The following is a 24,980-nucleotide window of genomic DNA, read 5'->3' on the forward strand; positions in this document are numbered from 1 at the left end:
GGACCCTTGTGCCACGGCTCCAGTCAGTACCGCTGACCGGGCTGTTAAAAGTCCAGTCAGTGGCGCAGCAGGGCTAAGGCAGGCTCCCTGCCTGCCCTGACTCCACGCAGCTCCCGGAAGCAGCTGGCATGTCTGGTCCCTAGGTGCAGGGACAATCAGGGAAGCTCCATGTGCTGACCCCGCCCCCAACACTGGGTCTGCAGCTCCCAGTGGCCAGGAGCTACGGCCAATGGGAACTAGGGGGTAGCACCTGCGGGTGTGGGTAGTGCGCACTGTGCAGAGTCACCTGGCCCCTATGCCTAAAAGCTGGATCTGCCGGCTGCTTCCAGGAGCAGCGTGGAGACAGGGCGGGCAGGCAGGGAGCCTGCCTTAGCCCCGCTGCCCCACCAACTGGGAGCCGCCTGAGGTAAGTGCCGTCCGGCTGGACCCCACACCCCGAATCCTCTGCCCCAGGTCGGAACCCCCTCCCTCACCCTAGCTCCCTCCCAGATCGCACATCCCCATCCATACCCCAACCCCATGCCCCAGGTAGGAATCCAAACTCCCTCCCAGTGCCCAACCCCCCCCCCCACATACCAACCCCCTACCCCTACCACAGCCCTGAGCCCCCTCTCCTGCACCCCAGTCCCACCCAAGAGCCCACACCCCAGCTGGAGCCCTCATCCCCTGCCCCAGCCCAGTGAAAGTGAGGGAGGATGGGGGAGAGTGAGCAATGGAGGGAGGGAGGCTGGAGTGGGTGGAGGCGGGGCCTCAGAGAAGGGGTGGGGCCTTGGGGCAGGGTAAGAGTGTTTGGTTTTGTGCAGTTAGAAAGTTGACAACCCTAGGTAGATATACAGTACACAACAGCCAGTACTGCACCTCACAACTATAGGCCAGATTCCGATTTACATTAAGGCCCCTTTACAGCACTCTGGCAGTGTAAAGATTTACCCCTACTTTGAGGCCTGTTCACACTGCCAGAGTAGCATGAAGAGGCCTTAATTCAAAAGAGAATATGGCCTTGAGTCTCCTAGAGGATTTTGTGTCCATTATATAAGTAGACTAGCCTGATAAGCACAATGATGAGGGTAATATAAATAATTAGATACTGTATACAGAGTTATTCACCTTAAAAGTTTAAACTACTTCATTGTTTCACCTTTAATGCCATTTTTCACCTGTACTTTTAAATCAACATTTCTGGCTCATTACTTGTTACAAATACATTACAATCCAACTTCTAAATCTCATAAAAACCTTTGATTATATAATTGGTGTTTTTCTTCTTTATGATGGGTAAAGAAAGCCAGAATTTTTTTACACATTTAAAAAAGGTTTGTTGTGTTTCTAACCTCAGAAATGTCAAGCCTTATCTTTTTTGTTTTTGTTGGAGGACTACTCCGAGGTCTCAGCCATGTATTGTGAGCTTTCTCAGCTCTTAATTGAAGAGGCAGGGATGCTTAATTTAAATACACAGATTTTTTCTCTCAAACATTTATAGGGTATTTGAGTTAAATAGGTATTAGCAAGTACAAATAAAAACACAGTTTTAAATTGCTTCCCCCTCCCCCACTTCAGCTAAGTGGGTTTCATACTCTCAATGTAGTGATGTCACCTCCTGTTGGACTTCTTAGGCTCATACCATGTATAATATGTTTCAAATTACAAGGTATGGTGATACCTGTTTTAATCCTGGTTCATGTCAAATATTGCATTTTAATAAAAGTCTCTTTGTACTTGTTTCCTTTGAAGAGGCTGGATCCTTTAGGAGAATACATTAATACAGGTAGGCTCCATGTTCTTTGTTTAGATCTAAATACATGTATTTAGATTTTGCACAATGCATTTATTTATTATGTTTTTTATCTGTGTTACATTTGAATGTACAGGTCGAGATTTGTAATGGTGTTTATTTTACATTTTAAAAAGGCATTTCTTCTTTCTCTCTTATTTTAAGATTACACTAGTTTTTAGCTGATATACAGATTTAAAGCCTGCGCTTGCTGCCTTTGAAGCCAATGAGAGTTTTGCTGTTTATTTCAATGGGAGCAGAATAGAACCATATGTAATTTTTGGCACCATTTACTTTACCTTTAGGACTGTGACCGATGGTCATGTAAACATCATACACACAAGCTACTGAAAATGTAAATCCATCATTATAACCAAGTCCTTGCTGGACACAGTTTTACCATATTTACAGTTTGAAATATGAGCTTGGGTCTTATTTTAATTTTTCATTGATTCTTATGTTTTCACATCAAATGATACAATTTGAATAAATGTGTAATGATGCCACCAGAAAAAAAAAAAAAGCAAATACTGCCCCTTTCACCAGTGGATGGAGCACCCATATGAAGGAGAAACAGTAGTGGTGGTAGTTGTGTGAAGTAACAGGCCAAACTCATACACAGTTGCACAGAGTGGGTTGTTAGAGAACGCCATGAGACACTTCAGCACCAATGGAGAAGTTGCGTTAAGACCACTTTTTCCTATCTTTCCCCACTCAAAAATTCATGGCACCTGTATTCTGGATATTTTAATATATGTAGTCTAAAGGGAAGCACAATCTGAATATTAAACCAGGAAATCATAATTATGGTGTAATAAAGAACTGCTGTCTTGTTGATAATGAAGATGTCATTTTTAAATATAGAAAAAAAAGATTATCTTAAAACTGATGCAGAATCAAAAATAAAGACCTTTCAACCACTAGATCACCATAACAAATTATATATCATTCCATTTGCCGGTTTAGAAAATTCCTGGTGAAGGCTTCTTGATTGAAAGAACTTGCTAAATTCAATATTTATTTTTAATATCAGAGCATTTCACATAGGAAAAAAAAGTCGTGTGTCTAGGGCATAGGACTGGGAGTCAGGAGACCTGATTTCTGTTTCTTGTTCTGCCACAAACTTCATATGTGATCTTAATCATTTTACCTCTCTGTGTCTGAGTTTATCCAGATGTAAAATGGGGATAATATACCTACCTACCTCACAGGACTCAAGGTAGCAATACAAAAATAGTTTAAAAGTGTTGATGTACTAGTGATGAGCATAATGTCCATGAATATAAACAAATACAAATAATTAAAAAAAAATTCTTCTAAATAGCAGGTTTCAGAGTAGCAGCCATGTTAGTCTGTATTCGCAAAAAGAAAAGGAGTACTAGTGGCACCTTAGAGACAAACCAATTTATTTGAGCAAATAAATGCTCAAATAAATTGGTTAGTCTCTAAGGTGCCACTAGTACTCCTTTTCTTTTTTCTGAATAGCAGAACTTTTAGTGTACAAAGTAGAATAAATTTCACTGGAGTAAAAGATAAATGTATTTTTATAAATGTCTTTTTTAGAATATGAACCACCAGGATCTGAAGAGGAATTTGTTGATAAATACCACAAGGTATGTTCATAGTCTATTTAGAGCCAAATCCTGGCCCCATACAAGCCAAAGCACAAACACTCTGTGTAATCAAACATGCTGTAAAGTACATAGTCATAATAGCATAGTTATCCTGCTGTAAGAGAATGGGTTGTCAACATGGGGCTTGCTCATTATGCTGTAAGGCGTGCTTTGCTGCTACTTCTTAAAGGCCCAGTGTATGCATAGTAAGCAGTGCTGGCTTATACCTGAATAGGGTACTCTCTCACTGGACTGGACTTTCGGCCAAACCTGACTCGTCATTGAAACTTCACTCATTATGGGCATGCAATCATGGGGTGTTGTGTATACAAGCCTACAATTTTCCTGTCAAGATTTCCCATGGCCATGTATATCAGAAGCCACTGCGAGGATTAGTGAGACTTGAGCTGTCATATAGTTTGACTGCTTGACCACTTGACCCCTCTCTTCCCTTGGGTACCAGCATAGAATTTAGCCTTTACTGTTTTCTAGTCATTGTGAAATTAGTTGTATAGTAAAAACTGAGCAGAATAATCCTATTTGTCTGATGTTTGTATTCTGTTTTAACTACATTTCTATCATTGATGTTATATCATCAAGGCTTCTAACTGAGAGCATCGCGTCCTGAAGGGACACAGTGCAAGCTCCTGCAGGACTCTGGCTTGGCTGGATTTGCTGCAGGGAGCCACAGAAAGACACAAAGATCCTGGTGCTAAAGGACCAGTCTCAGGAGTCATGGAGGTCACGGGCCTGCCCTTCTGGAACTGTGTGGATCCTTGGGTCCACTCCTGGCCCACTAAAGGGGTCATTCCCCAGAGACTGGTTACAGGCTGGGACATCAACCATACCCCATGACTCCATGACACATGGGTAGAAGGCCTTCCTAGAATCTCCTTAGTGCTCCCTCCTGCTCCAGCCCTGTCCCTAGCCCAGCTGCTGGATTGTCCAGAAGTCAGCCTTTTAGCTGCCTTCCACAGTTCCAGTATTGGGCAATCCTCCCTCCGCTGGATCCAAGGCTTTTATAGAGCCCTTTATGCCACCCTGGCCCTTTTCCCCAATGTAAAGGGGCTGGAGTAGGAGCAAGGATCTAACCCTAAGACTATGTTAGCTTTTGTAGTAAAGTTGTGTTGTAACTTTCAGTTCCAAATGTTCTGTGTGCAGTACTGCCTGTGCCACAAGTTCAAAAATCATGGGTGAGATACCAAAAAAATCATGAGATCGCCCCCAAATAGGGACATTTAGAAAAAGGTTATGCTGCGGTTTTCAACTGCCTTTTGATTTTTGAACACAGCCTGTCCACCCACAAGGTGCGGGAGACCATTAGTGTTGCCAATTCTCCCAGATTTATTGAGTTAGGTGATTTTGAACCCAACTACAGGAGCTCTTGCTGGCTACCTGATGGTAAGAAGCTGGAAGCTCCACACCAAAGTCCAACGTTATAATTAATCTGTCTACTCCCACATCTGCCCATCCCCTAAACCAGCCCAGCAATTAATTCTGCCCCCTGCCAACCCATCCATGAATCCTGTCTCTCCAGTTCCCGTATCTGTCTGCCCCTTACCCCCACCTCTGCTCCTCCTGCTGCTGCAGAGGTTCTTCACCTCCCTTCTCCTGGACCTGGGGAAGCAGCTGCAGCAGTGTTCTCTTCCCAGGGCTGGAAGGGGGCAGCTCCAGAGGCTCTTCATCCCCTTCTCAAGCTTGGTGTGGCAGGGATGAAGAGAGGAGGGGGTAGAGCAGAGAACAAACTGATCTATTGTTCACAGCAGGGAAGGAGGCCCAGAGAGCCAGGCCTCCCTGAGTTGCTGGGGTCTGTCTGCTCCCCACTCCCTCCTATAAGAGTAGTGTTGCCAGCTCCCTCTCCACTCCTCAAAAAGTTCCTGGTTGCTTCTTGTAACAGTTCTGATTGGAGGCTCTTCCCCAGAGGCTGAAAAGTGGACAAGGCAGCCAATCAGGGGGAATTTTCCCTCAAACTGGATTGAAATTCCCAAGCTTTTCCAGGCATGGCTCCAGCCCCAGTCAAAAATCACAATGCTGAGAATGGAAATAGATTATGCTGGTCTCCACAGACGTTTCTTAAAGATTTTGTGAAGGAATCACTTTAACAACTGAGCTTGGAAGTTGTACACAAAATTATCATTAAGAAATTACATGATTTGTGCATGTAACTTCTGTGCCTTTGAAAATTTACTTCTATAAATCATAAATCTTTCAAGTGAATACATGCTTTTTGAATTTAAGCAAGTTAGGATTAGGTGGTAAAATTGAAGACAACTGAAATCAATGTACTTACCAGATCCCCAAAAGAGGGTTTTCTGCTGTTCCCATTTAGCAGTAAACTCCATGCCCTTCTGGAAGCTCTTTGTGTGTGTGATAATATGCAAGCTTCGCTGTTGGGCAAAGCTGGATTCCTGCTGCCCCGCCTGTATTTGGGTCTCCCACATGGAAAAAACACTCAGTCCTGCCATGTTGTGCTAAAAGCGTATCTATTCTTTTGGGTTGTTATTTTAAATATATATAGAAAATTTCTTCATGCTGTAAAATTTCAGCACACTTTAAAGGACTGGCTCCTGCAAAACCCAATCATGTAAGAACTCACTATGACTTCAGCAGGAGTATTTGAGAGAGAGTAAAGGCTGCAGTATTAGGGCTGGCTTTCACTGAAGTTAATGGCAGTACTCCCTTTCATTTAAAAGCAAGCAGATTTGGAACCACAGTCTGTAAAGTCAACTGTCAGTCTCATTATTCTTAATGCTACTCTTTGCATGGGGTTGGACAAATAAAGTACTCATAAGTGCCGGGAAATCTGTTAATAACCAAACACAGAACTCCTCGTTCAGGGTTTGCTCAAACTTCCTTTGAAGTCAGTGAATGTTTTCCAGGATTTAGCCCACGTTTAATAGTCACCAAAGTTTCTGGCCACCATAATGAGGAGTCCACTTATACAATATTGTATACAATAAAAATTACGCTTCTGACAAAGGGTGACAAGCCAGTCAAACTACCATGTGGATCCAGACTTTGGTCCCACGATCCCTTGGTCCAGCACTGTAGAAAGAGAGTGCTCAGCCCCTACAGGCAGCGATTGCCTCAAGTGAACACTTCTGGCTCACACGCACAGTGGCACTGATGGTATACAGCCATTTTCACTCAGAGGGAGCATTGCTGCAACAAGGAGGAGTAAGAAAGTGGAGATTAGGGAATCCTCCAGGAAATCTCCAGCCCCCTGGTCGAAATCCATAAAATAAGTGCCTACTCTTCCACAACTCAAGTTAGTGGCAAAACTCTGGTTGACTTCAGTGGGAGAAAGACTAGGCCCTCAGTTATCTTCTTCCATATTTTTTGGTGTTCATCTTATAACAGGCACCTGTCTAATCAATAGTTGTCACCATTTATTCAATTCTTATATAAAAACTTGCATTTTTTTCCTTTAAGGTCAATGATGAAGCTACAAGAAAAAGGAAGATATCAAAGAAAAAGAAGAATAAATAAGGAATTTATGCATGTGCAAGTATTTTGAATTCAGTTAAGCCCACAAGAAGTATTTTGGTTGTTTGAAATATACTGAAGAGATTTTTATTTTCAAACTGAAGAAGGAATTTAGTTCAAGCAGCTGTTTTTAAATCTTTTCAGTCTCCATTTCTAACATACTCAGACTGTTTTTAAAGGGAAAAAGTAACTTATTTTATGAACATTTATAAATAAAAGGTGTTATGAAAAAATAAATTTGTCTACAAAATACAACTGAACAGCTAGGCTTGGTGTTTTTCATTACTGAATTTTAAGTGCTTCCATTAAATTTGACATTTGAAATCAGCTAACTACATTTTCATGGTGGTGTCCAAGAATGATTCATTCCTCACCTTGCCCCAACAGGTCAGACTCTGCCCTACAGGTCTTAAAGTTTCACAGTGGGGTTCCCTTTAATCCCCTATATATATATTGAACTTTTATTTACTTCTGTAAGACTGTCTTGGTGTTATACCCCCATCTAGCAGGAAAGGAAAGTGACCACCTACAACAGTGATGCTCAATCAATTGGTTACTAAAAGGCATAAAAGATACAATCCAATTCCCTTTGAAGTCATCCAGAGTTGGACTGAGTAATTCATGATTAGAGAGCTGTCACTCTCCTCTAGAGCTCCATGGAATTGGACGAGTGCCACAAGCACAAGGAGCATGCACTCTGATGCAGCTCTCCTAGTCAGGTTTTTGATACACTCAACATTGAAGGGACAGTTCCTGAAAGATGGAGAGCATTTACCAATCCTACTTAAATCAAAGGGAGTTCTAGGTGCTCAGCACTTCTAAGGATTTATTTTCCTATGCTGTAATCAAAGCATCAGGACAAATATAACAAAGATGAACAGGAATAGCTTTAGCAAATTAGAATTCTAATAATTATTGATCAGATCTGCAGGACTCCAGCATTACAACTGAGCTACTGAAGAAAAGTTACCAACTATCGATGATATCTTGCTGGGTACTAGAGGCTTTCATGGATCATTAACAACTCTAAATTATTACAGGACCAAAAAAAATTAAATCCTCCTGTGGTACTCACTGACATTTTAGTTTCTTGTTATACAAGTGATCTGGTAAGGTACTCACAAATAAAGTAGATTTAGCCCTTGTAGTGGTCCCTCAGGCTCAAGTTCAGAGGGAGGCCACTCTGTGTCACTGTGTCTGGCAAACAAACAGTCTACAGCTCTGGCCCTCTGGCAGGCAGAGCATGGAGCAGGCTTTTGCCTAGGCCTCCGGGCTAAGGCAGCCAGCAAACAAACAGTCCACAGGGCTCAGGCCCTCAGGCAGGGTGGAGCACCAAACAGTCTCTCGCCTGTCGTCTTAAATCAGGCAGATGGCAGACAAACGCAGGCCTCTTGGCCTAAGGTGGGGGGAGGTAGCCACCGGTGGGGGGAGGGGGAGCAGGGGCACCGGGGTCCACCTTACTCCACCAGGTCCCAGGCCAGGACCCCAACAGTGACGGTGTATTCTGTCCCACTGGACCAGTGGGGATCCGTCCAAAACACTGATTGGGGTTCAGGCAACACCACAACGAAACTACAGTCTGGTGTCCCTGGGCACCTTCCTACTCTCCCCTTGTGGTGTACCTGTGGCTCGGGGTCATCTTCCATCTCCACGGGGTACTCTGCTATTGGCTGTCCTGGGAGCTCTTCTGTGCCCTGGTCACCTGGTGGCTCTGGCAGCTCATGTAGGTCCTCAACGCAGCAGGGGTCCTCCTTAGGCTCCAGCCCCAGCAGTGGGCAGGAGACATTTGCCTCCTCCGGTGGCTCCAGTCCAACAGAGCCGCAGGGCCCGCCTTTTATACTTCCTGTCACGCCCCTTTGCTTCTGATGGGAGGTGGGGCTGCGCTGGCTCTGCCCACCAGGGGAGTGTAGTGCTCCCTCAGGTTCAGAGGGAAGCCACTCCGCCTCGCCATACCCCGAACAAACTTTGTTTTTTTAAAAAACTCTGACCGTGCCTGTTGTCATACCTTGCCTGCATCCCACCTCCTACTTTCTCTCACATTTAGAAACGGTTTGCTTCTACGTCTAAGGGGTGTAAATATTTTCAGAGTGTCAAAAACACAAAGGTCAGTTCTTGGTTAAGCATCTCAAGCTCCCCAACAAATTCACTGAGTATCGTGTTGCTTACGCAAAATTAAGCTCAGTACTCACGACTATATTTAGACATTTCTAAGTTTCAATAACCAAAATAAAATATAGAGGTAAATAAGTTAAAAAAGTAAAATACCGATGAATATAGCAGCATTACTATTTATTGAATTAATTTCAACACAAAGAGTTCAACATGGGCAAACGGGTAACAACTCAAACAATAAACCAAAGTTTGATCACAAAGTGGTACCTAGTTCCATTCTATATTATTCTGGGAGGGTGGTCTGCATACTAATGTGGTTCCTTTAATATGAGCCATTATTATATTCCAAGTCAGTTGTATTCCTATCAACAAATAAAATGTAACAGTTCAACCATAAGTAATTCTGAAGTCAGAAATTTAGAATTTAAATACTCATAATCCCACAACCACACAATGATTAGTCATAGCCAAATTGCTCTCTGACATATGCAAATATATTAATATAGCAATAACCCCAAATATGCAGAATGATTCCAAGCTGCTTCTAGTGTCTCCTGAAGCTCACCAGAAAGTATATCCACAATTACTTTGTAACAATCAACTACAGTCCTTGTTTTTCTTGTAGAAAGCTAAAGTAATGAAGGGTCCAAGGCAGAAGACAAGGCAAACGATAGTTTACGCAATCTCGGCCTAAGCTGAGTATGCAAAAAACTGCCTAAGAACTTGTTACCTGCAATTCCAATCTTGCCCATAAACTTCATAGAAATTAGTGTTGTAATAAAAGCCCATAAAGCAAATTATCGTAACAGTATCCTCGTCAAGGCACTGCTAAGCTATGTGCCTCAGTATATTAGTGTATCAAATGTTACCTTGAAATAAGGTTAGTACCATTTCAACAACTAGCGCTAATCTTCACTGGTGAAGATTATCGCTCACCTTTGGAAGGGCTTGGGATATTTCCCAAATTTATAGCTGGGGAATTCAGGTACAGGAAGGTAAAGTGACCTGTCTGAAGGTGTGCAGAGGAGCTGATGGCAGAGCTAGGATTAGAATTTGGGAATCCCTGTCTCCCAACCCCATAGTTTGCTGTTGGGAACTGGAATGCTCCAACTCTGCTAGGCTGTGTGAAGAAGGGCAGAAAGGCACTGACGCTTGTAGCCCTGCTGTGAGAGGACCTAGGCTGAGCACAGACCCTGACAGAATACATGATATAATATCAGCTGTGCATGACCTGGCGGGGGGAGGGTCTCAGGAAGAAGAGTAACAAAGAAGCAGAATGAGCTGCAGAGACAGAGGATTTTTTGAACCAGGCAACCCAGCTGGTGAGCACATTGACTGCTCTATTTAGAGCAAAACTCATTTTGATCTATGGCAAAGTCTTCTACTGAAGGACAGCTTAGGGTCTGGGTACCAAACAATAAACAATGCAGAACTGTAGCACAAATTACAAACAAGGTGCAGAGCACCCTCCACATTCCTGCTGATGTCAAGAAAAAGAGAAGGTGCTCAGCACCTTGCAGGATTGAGCCCAAGAAGTAAGCAGTCTTTCAAATTGCACCATTAATTGTCATCTTATTATACAAGGTTCTGACCTCACAAACAGCTTCTAAATAAATGAATCCCTGACTTCCAGTGTTCCTTTGAGCTCAGTGAATGTAAAAAGACACAGTCCATCTGAAGATATCTTACCCAGTGATGTAAGTAACACCTCTGATCACTAACAGATCAGAGAAAATCAAAGACACTCTCTTTTTTCAGCCTGTTTACATTTGGCAGCATTTCATGTATGGTGAGCTTTGAGGATACCCCTCTACTCATTCAATTAGGAAGCTTTCCCATTTTCGTATTGAGTCCCCCCGCACACCCAATGTGGCTGTGGCAAGGGAAGTACTTGAAAACCTTCAACTCAGGCCTTGTCTAAGACCAGAAGAAAAAAGGTTTGGCTTTTTTCCCCTAACCGAGCTAGCTTAACTTGATTGAAAAGCCCTCTCTGCACCTGCATAGATACAGTGCAACTGCTTTAGCATCATTTCACCATGTGAAGTTACAGCTGAAGCAGGATCCTAAAATTGAACTAAATGTGTTGAACTGTGTCCACATTTGTGTTAAGTGTTTTGTCTGTTTGTGATTTTAGGGTGGTGGTGGTGGTAGTAAGAGGGGTTTCCAGTCAAGTTAAACTAGCTCCCTTTCCTAGTCTGAGTGAGAAAGATTAGATTTGAAAGTGACAGCGCCCTTTAAAACATTCACTCCCCTGAGAGAGTGTATCACAGAATAAAAGGTGCTAGAGATGTTTGAAAAAGTCTGCCCTCTGAGGTCATACAAAGAGGCAAGTCATTTCACAATTCAATTGTAGACAATTCAGTAAATCCTTATTATTAAATAGAATAAAAATAACTAAGCTTTGTAAAAAAATAAGTCCTATTAGAACACAAATAATCAGTGCTTCTAAAGAGCAGCCTGGATTTCCCAGCCTCACGGGCGCCTGAACTCTGCCCAACTGAAGGGCAAATGGTAACTTAGCAGGAGCCAGAGGAATCCATTTCTAATTAGCTATAACACGGAGCAGACTGCAGCCACCTTCCTCTAAAAGATGGGGCCAAACCACAAACCCCAGCGTGCAATACTCCATCTTGATCCAAGAGGCAGGCTCCTAGATTGAGATGGAGCATGCAGGCCAGATTAACTTTTTACGGGCCCAGCTCCAAACATTTGTGGGCCCCTCTGGGAACAATGGAACATGGCAAAGGGAGGTCAGTCCTTGGAGCCAGGGGCAATGGGGCATGGCACGGCAGGGGCAGCCCTGCTCCGCACAGGGCAAGGGCACTGTTTACAAACTGGCAGTCACCAGACGCACACTGGCCCTCCCAGCCCTGTGCTGCCAGTGTGCCCCTTCCCTGTGGAGGTGGGTCCATGCAGCGCCATGCTGCCCCCCCCCCCAGCACCCCTTGGACCCGCTATGCCCAGCACCCCCCACACACACAAATGCACAGTATCCTGAACACCTCTGCCCAGCACCCCCCCGCGCTCAGCCCCACCACAACTGCCCAGCACCCCAACACACACATCACTCCCACTGGTCAGTACCCTTCCCCACAGCCCCACCACAACACGCCCCCAACAGATCCCCACTGCCTAGCACCCCAAAATACACAAAACTCCCTCACTGCCCAGCACCTCCCACCCCCTCACATCCCAGCATCCCCCCCACAGACCCACTCCCCCACACCCTGCCCCCAAGACCCTGCTGAGCCAGCGCAGAGCAGGGATCCTCCCCTCCCAGCACAATGCAAGGGGGCAGGACCACTGAAGCTCAGGAGCACAGAGTGGCCCTGTCCCCCGGGGCCCCACCCAACCCTACCAGCCTGGCACTGATGGTGCTTGTGGTGGAGGAAGCGTTTCCTTGCATGGGCGGGGGGGGGGGGGGGGGAGAGGCAGCCTCCAACTTCCCAAGCCTGTCGCTACCACAGAGTGGCAGGGAGAGGCGGGCCCCAGCCTCGCGGAGCCTGAAGCGGTTGCTCACTGGTCCAGCCAGAGCGGCAGCAGCTGAGGGCTCCTCTCTGCCCCTGGCTCTGCTGGTGGCAGCCTGCTGGTGACGGGGGCGGAGGGGAACCCTCAGCTGGCTGAGAGGAGCGAGCGGTAAGAGGAGAAGCTGGGGGGAGGGGAGATGTAGAGAGGAGCCAGATACTCCGGGCGCAGTGCCAGTGGAGCGGGCTGTGCCAGGCCGGGGCCCCTTTTGAGCGGGGGCCCAGCACCATGGTGCCATTGTAAATCCAGTACTGATTCACATGGAATCTCCCAACTCTGAACCGTCACACACTCCTTCATAACTGCTATGGAGGATGAGGGCATCTGTGAGCTGCACTCTGTTCATTCCCTGCCCCACACTCGGAACGGTGTTACTCAGTAAAACGTACTTCTCTGGAGAACTCCTTGCAGCTCTAGCAGTTTGAATCTTTCTGCTGGAGGAGCTCCAAAGTAGGCTTTCTGCTCCTCCGAGTACCGTTCCTTCACTTTAATGATATCCCTATAGCTCCAGTCCCGCCAGTGGAAATTGAATTTTTCCAGCAGCTCTATTCGCTTCTCCTCCGAGGCCACACAATCAACAGGAGCAACCTGCTCCAGGAATGGCACCTGAACATCTGGGAATATGAGGAGACCTCGGATAGCAAACCAGCCTCCATACCGGGGATGGATACAAACACCATAGATCTTCTGAAAAGAAGAAAGAAATGGTATGAGACGTGCTGTTCTAGATCTAAGGGTTGGCCTTGTCTCAAGCAGTGCCTAGTCTCTGGGACTTCGAGAGAACCTCTAATGCACATGGCCAAGTGATGCTGTACTGTATGAGAAGAGGAATTCCGGTATTTTTTCATGCTTTGTGTGTATAAAAAGATCTTCTACACTTTCCACAGTATGCATCCGATGAAGTGAGCTGTAGCTCACGAAAGCTTATGCTCAAATAAATTGGTTAGTCTCTAAGGTGCCACAAGTACTCCTTTTCTTTTTGCGAATACAGACTAACACGGCTGTTACTCTGAAACCTCCTAACCTTATACTCTGAAGCATTATTACATTTGATTCCCTTTACTTGGTTCACACACCTGCATGTGCACGCACCCCTCTCCCTCACACCCCCAAATAGATGTGCTGGAAGGGGGATCTCGGGAGCCTCTTGTTAAAATTGCAAAATAAAAATTGAACACAGCGCAAGTTTTGCCTGAGTAAGGATCGCAGGATTTGGCACAGAGACATGGAAAAGGCCTATTTGGTTCTCTAGCACATTTTGCCTATCCTCAGCCAGGATTTTTCCTATGCTACATTTGCCTCTGCTTTTGTCTAGGCTAGATTTAGATGTCCCAGGCAATTGGTCTTCCACCTCTTCCCTTAGAAGGTAATAAATCTCATTGATCAGGACATTTCCCCTCCTATTTAGCCTCCATTTTCCTCTGCTCAATTTCATCGCTCTTCACCTAGTTATGCCCATTGTACCACTCCAAAGAATTCCCGACTCCTTGGCAGACACACTTCAAATAACTATCACATTTATGCCTCATGAGTCCCTTGAGGAAGGAATCAGTGAGTCAACAAAAGTTTTACATTCAGGTGCTCCCGAGGGACTCTTGGGCTATGATTCATCGCTTACCTTTTCTCCCCAGGGATCACACCTCACATCCTTCCTCTGGTAGTAATATGCTGCTCCAGCCACATGGGCAGCTGTCTGGGCCAGAAACTTGGGCTTCCGGTTTGGCAGGATCTCATAATCATAGATGATGTCCACCCTCTGATCAGGGAGACTCTGGAGGAAGAAAAGTATCAGCTCAGAATGACTGAAAAGTGTTGGCTACAGGCACATTGGAAATTCGTGGAATGGGTTTGAAGCTCCCTCCCTCATCTGGCTACTGAACTCCCCCTTTCTAATCAATGGGCTTGCAGGATCACACCCTGTTCTGTATATGACTTCTGAGTGATCCTGCATTTCCAGATACTAAGCGCCTTGACTCTACAGTGAAAGGTGCATTATTAATGAGTTTCATTCCCTTATAAGGGAGTTTTTTGGCATGTCCCTCCTCTCTTCCTTTCCCAAGATAGAACTCAGTACATCTAGTGGACACTGGAGAACTGGGAAACTTCCGATTTATTTTTATGAAAAGATATCTATGTCTCAGTTTCCCCTCTGACCTTGTATTGTAACCTGCCAGCACAATGGGATTAATGTCTTCTTTAAAACAGGACAAGCAATGCAGTGAACTATCAACCTGTGAACTGAGCTATAGAATCAGAATACTCAAAGACTGTATTAGCTTTATAAAGATGTACCTGTCTGGGCTGGGGGAATTGCAGGCGTTTCCTACTAGAACTCAAATCACTGGAGGATAATTAATGCAAACCCTTGGACAGGGAAACAAATCTAGAGAGGCCCCACCCCCCGGGAATGGCATATCCTGGTTTAACTGATTGAAGGCGGCTAGCAAACAAAGAAATGAGAATTGTATAATGTGACCAACCTGAGGGGTCACACTGACTACGTCCAAGAACTGACATGTGACAAAGGGCAGATCCTGCAGAAAGGTTTAAACCTAAGTACTTTGAAATCTACCAAGGTCTTATGTGGAGATACCTGGTAAGCATGTGGGTTAAGCCATTTGTTATATCATATATTTTTTCAGTAATGCTTTTGTTCTGATCAAATACTGTGCTTTATTGAGGCTGGCTGGTCACTGATTAACACTGTCATTGCCCTCAGGTCTGCAGGTGCTGGACTAAAGTCAGACTTGCTAAGGTGATCACAGTGAACTGCGGGAAGAACTGCAACCTAAATCCCTGGGCTCACCTGAAAGGAAGTCAGCTCCTGCAGGGGAGATGCTAGCCACCCAGAAATGGAGAATTAAGGGGACACAAGGATTACATAGTGAGTCTTGCAGTCTTCCAGCACTGTATTACTGAATTACGTTTAAAGATACTGGTGTATAGCCAATGCAGTCTGATTAATGGAGATATTCAGTGGGAAAGTTTTAATTTTTTTTGTATGTCTCCATCCTGAAATCTTCTGGCACTCCATGATCTCTAAAGTCATAATGTGGGGTATCACCAATACCAAAAACTCCTATGCAGTTTTGAGGATTTACAGCGTCTCAGTCCAGGTTTGCAGTGGTTATAGAAGTAGAAATAAAGGCTCTGAGGACCTCTCTGTCAGCAAGCTCCCTTCTGTAGTTACTGAGGTATTTATTTATATACATACTTGCAGGATCTGTTCAGCAGGATGATCTCCTCTAAGGGACTGTTCTAAAGTTCAGTGCAGTCAGTGGCAGATTTAGTGGTAGAATAGCCACTGGGCAGACGGTGCCTGTGTTTGGGGGGGGTGGCGGATGGTGGAACAGGGGCAGGCCCTGGGGAAGGAGCAGAAAAGGGTGGGGCTGTGGGTGGGGCCGCAGGAGGAAGGGGTCGGGAGGGGACCCCACTTGCTTTGGCCCAGGGCCCCAGGAAACCTTAATCCGCCTCTGGTCATTGGAAGTCTTTCCAATGACTTCACTGGGCTTTGGATCAGGCCCCAGATGTCCTGTTGGATTCCGGTACCACAAGGAAAAGGACATCCAGTCCCACGACTCAGCTCCAGCACTGAGGTGCAGCCCCCGCCAAAGCATAGATTGAGGCTTGTGTCAGTTGTCAGCCATATCTTCCTCTCTCAGATGTCTGACTCCTGCCTTGAGCTTTTTGACGCTTTCACTCACAACTCCTTCAGGTCCATTCTCCTTATGGTGGGGTAGACCCAGGTTGACTTTCTGTATGACCTGGTGAACACCATCACCCCAACCCGTGAAACCATCCAACAACAGCTTTGTGTTTTTAATCCATGCCCACACCAAGGATGTAATGATAAAAGAGGCTGCGTAAGAGAGAAAAGGAAGTTGACACCCTGTTGGGTACTCTTACCGTGAGCCTGGCAGCATGAATAATACTGTGCAGTTCTCATCTTTCATCTGAGGATCCCAAAGCACTTAAAAAAAAACCTCAGTCACAAACTCTCTGCCCATAAAATAGGTCAATATCATTGCCATTTTACAGATTGAGAAATTGAGGCACAGAGAAGATAAGTGACTTCCCAAGGTCACGAACACAGCCAGAAACAGAAATAAACCCAAGGGTTCTGACTCCCAGTCTCCCATTCTAGCCACTAGGCCACACTCTCATTAGCAAGAAGACACTGTTTTCAAAGTTTCTTACCTCCTTCACAAGTGACAGATGATAAGAAATGCATTGATCCACTGGGTCATTGATTTTTTTCAGCAGCTGTTTGTTCACGAAGGGTTTAAAGGCTTTGTCAAACATCGAGGGGGTGCTGAGGACAACGAATGCCAGTGCGCCCTCGGAGTACTGGAGGTGAAAGGACGGCTGAAGAACAGCATTGTACCACCCAACCTACAGCAAATAAAGACAAACATCCATTAGAACAAAGACACCTAGATTTTGTCCTACCAGGGCTGCGCAGAATTTCAAAACATGAAAGAGACTGCGGCTATCTTCATACGTAATACAGATGTGCAGCCTGCCCAGGCTACAGATCCCAGAATGCACTGCCTTCCATTCAAATCACGAGGGAGCATTTCATGTCGGGGTTTATGGTCTATGGTCACCTCTGTGATGGTGCCCCCATAAGGCTTTATGGAAATATGCTTATGGATATATGACATAACTGGAATATGTTCTATGCTGTAGATGCCACGTAACATATCTATGTAAAGGTTATGACCTACTGAATCTATTAATCCTATTTGTATGCATGTATCATTTTTGTATTTGAAGTTATGAATATTGGCCATGTACTGGCTTGATTTCTAAATAACCTTAGTAGAGCATTTGGTCAGTTCCTGGGGAAAGGAATTTGCAAAGTTAAGTGCCCAATCAAGAAGCACTTAAGGAACAATGCATCTTGGAAGGCTCCAATCCATATAAGAAGTCTTCCCAGAGACATTCAAGATACCACGTGGGCAATGGCTTCTGCCTGTAAAAACTGAGTCATGCATGGACATGTGACTTGCCCAGGTGACTCCAGAACTCCATCTTGGAGCTGGATTGTGCATAGGCGAGAGGAGGGGGTCTCCACTCACAAGAGAGAGTCAATTTAAGCCCGTGGGAGACCCCTCCATTTGGTCTTCAGCTGGCTAAGGAGATAGCCTCTCCACCCTCAAAGATACTTGAAAGAAACTAGAACAAAGGACAGTAACTACAGGGGGTCTGAGTGATTGCTGGACCCGGACTAGAAGGAGATTAGTCTGTAAAAGGAAGCTTACTGGAACTGGTGAGGTTTTGTCTGTATTCAGTTTTATTAGACATAGACTTGGGGTTTTATTTTATTTTGCTTGGTAATTCACTTTGTTCTGTCTGTTACTTCTTGGAACCACTTAAATCCTACTTTCTGTATTAATAAGTAAAAAGTGATTTTATTAAATTAACCCGGAGTATGTATTAATACTTGGGGGGAGGAGGCAAACAGCTGTGCATATCTCTCTATCAGTGTTATAGAGGGCAAACAATTTACGAATTTACCCAGTATACAATTTACGAGTTTACCTACAGCTGTTAGGAGACGTGGTTCAGACCTGGGTCTGGGTTTGCAGCAGGCTAGTGGGTCTGGCTCAAACCAGGCAGGGCACTGAAGTCCTAAGCTGACTGAATAAGAAAGCAGGAGCAGTAGTAGTCTTGGCACATCAGGTGGCAGCTCCCAGTGCCTTGTCTTGGCACACAAGTGCCACCTTGATGGATTGGAATACAGAAACCCCCTTGGGAGCTGCCCCCTGATGTGCCAAGACTACTTCTGTTCCTGCTTTCCTGCCCTTTCATCTTAGGACTTCAGTACCCTGCCTGGTTTGAGCCAGACCCGCTAGCCTGCTGCAAACCCAGACCCAGGTCTGAACCACGTCTCCTAACAGCTGTAGGCTTAACTGAAAGCAGCTTACAGAAGTGTGCCTGTCTTTAACACTCAGATGCCCAACTCCCAATGGGGTCCAAACCCTAAATAAATCCGTTTTACCCTGTATAAAGCTTATACAGGGTAAACTCGTAAATTGTTTGCCCTCTATAACACTGATAGAGATATGCACAGCTGTTCCCCCCCTCCCCAAGTATTAATACATACTTTGGGTTAATTAATAAGTAAAAAGTGATTTTATTAAATACAGAAAGTAGGATTTAAGTGGTTCCAAGTAGTAACAGACAGAACAAAGTGAATTACCAAGCAAAATAAAATAAAACCCCAAGTCTATGTCTAATAAAACTGAATACAGACAAAACCTCAGCAGTTCCAGTAAGTTTCCTTTCACAGACTAATCTCCTTCTAGTCTGGGTCCAGCAATCACTCACACCCCCTGTAGTTACCGTCTTTTGTTCCAGTTTCTTTCAGGTATCTTTGAGGGTGGAGAGGCTATCTCCTTAGCCAACTGAACAACAAATGGAGGGGTCTCCCATGGGCTTAAATAGACTCTCTCGTGGGTGGAGACCCCCTCCTCTCTCCTATGCAAAGTCCTGCTCCAAGATGGAGTTCTGGAGTCACCTGGGCAAGTCACAAAAACTAGACAAGCCATTTACAACACACACGTTGCTTCTCTACAAAAGAAAAAGGACACTAAACTATCTAAACTACTACATGCCACAAGGGGCCACAACAGTGGTTCCCTCAACCCACCCACCAATATTGTTAATCTATCCAGCTATGCTCTTAGCCCAGCAGAAGAATCTGTCCTATCTCGGGGCCTCTCCTTCTGCTCCTCCACCCCCACGAACATGATAGAGTTCTGTGGTGACCTAGAATCCTATTTTCGACATCTCCGACTAAAGGAATATTTCCAGCACACCTCTGAACAGCATACTAACCCACAGAGACCTTCCTACCAACACTACAAAAAGAAGGATTCTGAGTGGACTCCTCCTGAAGGTCGAAACAACAGACTGGACTTCTACATAGAGTGCTTCCACAGATGAGCACAGGCTGAAATTGTGGAAAAGAAGCACCACTTGCCCCATAACCTCAGCCGTGCAGAACACAGTGCCATCCACAGCCTCAGAAACAACTCTGGCATCATAATAAAAAAGGCTGACAAAGGAGGTGCTGTTGTCATCATGAATAGGTCGGAATAGGAACAAGAGGCTGCTAGGCAGCTCTCCAACACCACATTCTACAAGCCATTACCCTCTGATCCCACTGAGGGTTACCAAAAGAAACTACAATATCTGCTCAAGAAACTCCCTGAAAAAGCACAAGAGCAAATCCGCACAGACACACCCCAAGAAGGGGTATTCTATCTGCTACCCAAGATCCATAAACCTGGAAATCCTGGACGCCCCATCATCTCAGGCATTGGCACCTTGATAGCAGGATTGTCTGGCTATGTAGACTCCCTCCTCAGGCCCCATGCTACCAGCACTCCTAGCTATCTTCGAGACACCACTGACTTCCTGAGGAAACTACAATCCATCAGTGATCTTCCTGATAACACCATCCTGGTCACTATGGATGTAGAAGCCCTCCACACCAACATTCCACACAAAGATGGACTACAAGCCGTCAGGAGCAGTATCCCCGATAATGTCACGGCAAACCTGGTGGATGAACTTTGTGACTTTGTCCTCACCCATAACTATTTCACATTTGGGGACAACGTATACCTTCAAATCAGCAGCACTGCTATGGGTACCCGCATGGCCCCACAGTATGCCAACATTTTTATGGCTGACTTAGAACAACGCTTCCTCAGCTCTCGTCCCCTAATGCCCGTACTCTACTTGCGCTACGTTGATGACATCGTCGTCATCTGGACCCATGGAAAAGGTGGAATTCCTTGAGGAATTCCACCATGATTTCAACAATTTCCATCCCACCATCAACCTTAGCCTGGACCAGTCCACACAAGAGATCTACTTCCTGGACACTACAGTGCTAATAAGCGATGGTCCCATAAACACCACCCTATACCGGAAACCTACTGACCGCTATTCCTACCTACATGCCTCCAGCTTTCCTGCAGACCACACCACATGATCCATTGTCTACAGCCAAGCTCTACGACACAACTACATTTGCTCCAACCCCTCAGACAGAGACAAACACCTACAAGATCTCTATCAAGCGTTCTTACAACTACAATACCCACCTGCTGAAGTGAAAAAACAGATTGACAGAGCCAGAAGAGTACCCAGAAGTTACCTACTGCAGGACAGGCCCAACAAAGAAAATAACAGAACACCACTAGCCATCACCTTCAGCCCCCAACTAAAACCTCTCCAATGCATCATCAAGGATCTACAACCTATCCTGAAGGACGACCCATCACTCTCACAGATCTTGGGAGACAGGCCAGTCCTTGCCTACAGACAGCCCCCCAACCTGAAGCAAATAGTCACCAGCAACCACACAACAACAAAAAAAACACTAACCCAGGAACCTATCCTTGCAACAAAGCTCATTGCCAACTGTGTCCACATATCTATTCAGGGGACACTATCATAGGGCCTAATCACATCAGCCACACTATCAGAGGCTCGTTCACCTGCACATCTACCAATGTGATATATGCCATCCTGTGCCAGCAATGCCCCTCTGCCATGTACATTGGCCAAACCGGACAGTCTCTACGTAAAAGAATAAATGGACACAAATCAGACATCAAGAATTATAACATTCAAAAACCAGTCGGAGAACACTTCAATCTCTTTGGTCACTCGATTACGGACCTAAAAGTGGCAATATTACAACAACAAAAAACTTCAAAAACAGACTCCAACAAGAAAAGGAGTACTTGTGGCACCTTAGAGACTAACCAATTTATTTGAGCATGAGCTTTCGTGAGCTACAGCTCACGTCATCGGATGCAGTGAGCTGTAGCTCACGAAAGCTCATGCTCAAATAAATTGGTTAGTCTCTAAAGTGCCACAAGTACTCCTTTTCTTTTTGCGAATACAGACTAACACGGCTGTTACTCTGAGACTCCAACAAGAGACTGCTGAATTGGAATTAATTTGCAAACTGGACATCATTACATCAGGGTTGAATAAAGACTGGGAGTGGATGTGTCATTACACACAGTAAAACTATTTCCCCATGTTTATTATCCCCCATACTGTTCCTCAGACGTTCTTGTCAACTGCTGGAAATGGCCCACCTTGATTATCACTACAAAAGGTTTCCCCCCCTTCCTTCTGGTAATAGCTCACCTTACCTATCACTCTCGTTACAGTGTGTATGGTAACACCCATTGTTTCATGTTCTCTGTGTATATAAAATCCCCCTACTGTATTTTGCACTGCATTAATCTGATGAAGTGAGCTGTAGCTCATGAAAGCTTATGGTCAGATAAATTTGTTAGTCTCTAAGGTGCCACAAGTCCTCCTTTTCTTTTTGCGAATACAGACTAACACGGCTGCTACTCTGAAACCAGTTTTTACGGGCAGAAGCCATTGCCCACATGGTATCTTGAATGTCTCTGGGAAGACTTCTTATGTGGATTGGAGCATTCCAAGATGCATTGTTCCTTAATGACAGGTTCTTAATGCATCCAATGAAGTGAGCTGTAGCTCAGGAAAGCTTATGCTCAAATAAATTTGTTAGTCTCTAAGGTGCCACAAGTACTCCTTTTTATTGTTCCTTAAGTGCTTCTTGATTGGGCACTTAACTTTGCAAATTCCTTTCTCCAGGAACTGACCAAATGCTCTACTAAGGTTATTTAGAAATCAAGCCAGTACATGGCCAATATTCATAACTTTGAATACAAAAACGATACATGCATCCAAACAGGATTAATAGATTCAGTAGATCACAACCTTTACATAGATATGTTACATGGCATGTGTAGCAAAGAACATATTCCAGTTATGTCATGTATATTCATAAGCATATTTCCATAAAGCCTTATGGGGAGCACGGTCACAACCTCCACATGGGGAAAAAAAAAAAAAAAAAAAAGAAGGATGGCCTTACGCGGCACTAAGCCCTATACTGCACTTTGGCCAGCCCTGCCATAGAAATGGGCACATTAAAAATCTCACCAACCAGCCCTGCCAGTGCAAATCAGATCCTTGATTTAGATGCCTGGCAGCCATGTCTTCTCTGCTCCACTCCTCCCCACAATTATTCATCACTAAAGACAAGGGTCCAGCAGCTTACTACATCTGAATACTAAAATGATGATAATGCTTTGCCCTTCAGTAGCACTTTCCTTCTACAGATCTCAAAGAGCTTTATAAGCTTCAATTAATTCAGCTTCACAAGTCCCCCACAGATGCTGGTGAGCATCAGTGTCACCATTTTATAGATAGGGAAACGGAGGCAGAAAGAAGAAGTGAAGCTATTTGTATGAGAACATATAGTAAGAACATGAAGGCGCAGGGGATAGCACCCAGGAGCCCTGACCTTTAGCCCAAACTTGCCCTCTGAAATCTCAACCCTCTGTTTCTCGTGACAATCACTTTCATAGCAAAAACTATGATGTCACAGAAGCAGCATGAGTCACTGAACTCTTTAAGGATGAAGATCCTGTGTGCCAATGTGCCTCCTAATAACAAAGTAAGAAAGGAAAAATAAACGAATTGTATCACAGAAAAGCAGAATCATCTCAAAATAAAACATTTTATTGAGACGTCAATGGGTCTTTAACAGCAACTGGATGTGGTACCATTTTACATGGAAATACAGATTATTACAAATTACAGCACTGAGCTGCAGAATTCACAACCCATTTCTGCCTCCAGCCAGTTTACTACAAATAATGAGACATGCTTCTCTGACATCATTCTCGCTAACACAGTGGGAGGCTGGATGGGGGTGTTGTCAGTGACTGTGGAGCATATCTCCCAGCACTTCGCCATTCACATACCGGGACAGAATTTGTTTGGAGTGGACTCCACTGTCTCTCTCAATTCTCTCTTGGAGCAATAGTGGGCAACACTATCTGGGATTCTTGGACTGGTGTCCCCGCTGGATCCTTTATTTTGACCCAGTGATCTCACTCCTGTTCCTGATGGGAGTTTTTTGTTTTCTTTTGGGTTTTGTTATTTGTCCCCCATTGTTTGGTTGATCCTTGTTTTCTGTGGCCCATCCCTTTTGTTGAGGGGGTGGCCATTTGGGTATTGTTGTATTTTTTCCCCAAGGATCAAATAAGCATGCTCACACACAGCCACCCTGCCCCTTGTGATGTCATAAGGGCCATGACAGGCTGCTGGAAAGAAATGGATACTTCTATTCAATCGCATGATGGGCCACATGCTTTACTTCTCCAGGCATGAACATTTATTTGTTAAGGTAAATGACATGATGCTCCCAAGAGCACAATAATCCCTCAGCGGAACATTAGGTGCATCACACATTATGATGCTCCCAAGATTTCAAGAGTTACCTTCATGGCTGGATGGGTCATAATGCAGCCCAGTTGACAGTATTAGAAGTTGGGGGCAGATCAAGCCAAGAAGATAGGGAGATATGAGCAGGAGTACAGAGACTCAGCCCCAGGAGTGCTAAGCACAGCCAGGTAATAACTCTAAAAATCCTAGCATAATACACAAACAGCACGTTACACAACCTGATTACACATAGCAAGTTTATTCTTGTGTATAGGACCCTGTGACTCTATTAGTTTCTTGCAGTTTTGCCCCTTGGGAGGTCAAACGCCATGGCTGATATTTAAAAAGGAGTGTAGTGGTTTTAGAAATTAATATTTCTCTAAGGGCCTGAAACTGCAAGGTGCTGAGAAGCTTTGAATACAAGTGAAATCAATGTGAAAGTGACTCTAATGAGAGCAGGAGGTACCCAGCACCACACAGGATCAGGATCCAGAAAGAAAATGAAATTTACAGTAAATTATCCTCCTTACAAGGTCAGTCCCACTGTTTAATCCGAAATCAGGTCATTTTAAGATGCTGAACTGAGACTTCAGAAAAATCAACTGAAATATTTGAATCTAAAGGTTGTTGATTTTGCAGCAGAGATCAAGAAATAAGATGTCACTAGAAATAATGAGAATTGTGTCTTAAAGGAGCCACAATGGTACAATTCTTTCGTTCGGCAGTTAGAGCCCTTTTTGTTCCCTGTTTCTTCCATTCACTCTGCTTTGTCTTTCTGTGGAAGTAGGAAGGTATCAGATCCTGCTCCAAATGCTAGAAGAATCACTTCTAACAAGACCTTGTTTCCTTTTGGCCATCAGACCAGGATTGTATCCTGAGATTAGCTAGGAAAGGCATCAATATTTCATTTGCTACATATAAAGCTCTTATTGTTCCAAAATTAACGTAGCCTACTAGAAACAGTCCAAAAAAAGTTTTTGCTTCCTCTATTATACCAGGTCATAGCTGAGATTATAATCCTGTATGGTGCTCTCAGGATATTGTCAGATCCAAAAGAGAAATTATGCTTTAATTTTAACAATTATAATTAAACAATTAAAAACAAACAGAATAAGGGTGATTAACATCCCAGTAGTTCTTTTTCTATTGATCCAACATCTATCTGGGCTAGT

General features: G+C 44.5%; 1 protein-coding gene and 1 long non-coding RNA gene across 2 annotated transcripts in view; one reads left to right on the forward strand and one right to left on the reverse strand.

Moving 5' to 3' along the window:
• The window catches only part of LOC141992584 (aldo-keto reductase family 1 member A1), a 107,034-nt gene that overhangs the window by 75,452 nt on the left and 6,602 nt on the right, over positions 1–24,980 (reverse strand). Inside the window, exons 2-3 of the mRNA XM_074961854.1 lie at positions 16,705–16,899; positions 14,126–14,278 (exon numbers count right to left, since the gene is read on the reverse strand). Of these exons, the coding sequence (XP_074817955.1) occupies positions 14,126–14,278; positions 16,705–16,899 (348 nt within the window). The remainder of the gene's footprint in view (positions 1–14,125; positions 14,279–16,704; positions 16,900–24,980) is intronic.
• Positions 261–6,921, forward strand: LOC141992984 (uncharacterized). Its single transcript, XR_012640715.1, has 4 exons — positions 261–406; positions 1,732–1,765; positions 3,335–3,384; positions 6,817–6,921. It is a non-coding gene; the product is annotated as an uncharacterized LOC141992984 (long non-coding RNA).

This window comes from Natator depressus, chromosome 8 (genome assembly GCF_965152275.1).
Source record: "Natator depressus isolate rNatDep1 chromosome 8, rNatDep2.hap1, whole genome shotgun sequence".
NCBI classification, from domain to species: Eukaryota; Metazoa; Chordata; order Testudines; family Cheloniidae; genus Natator; species Natator depressus.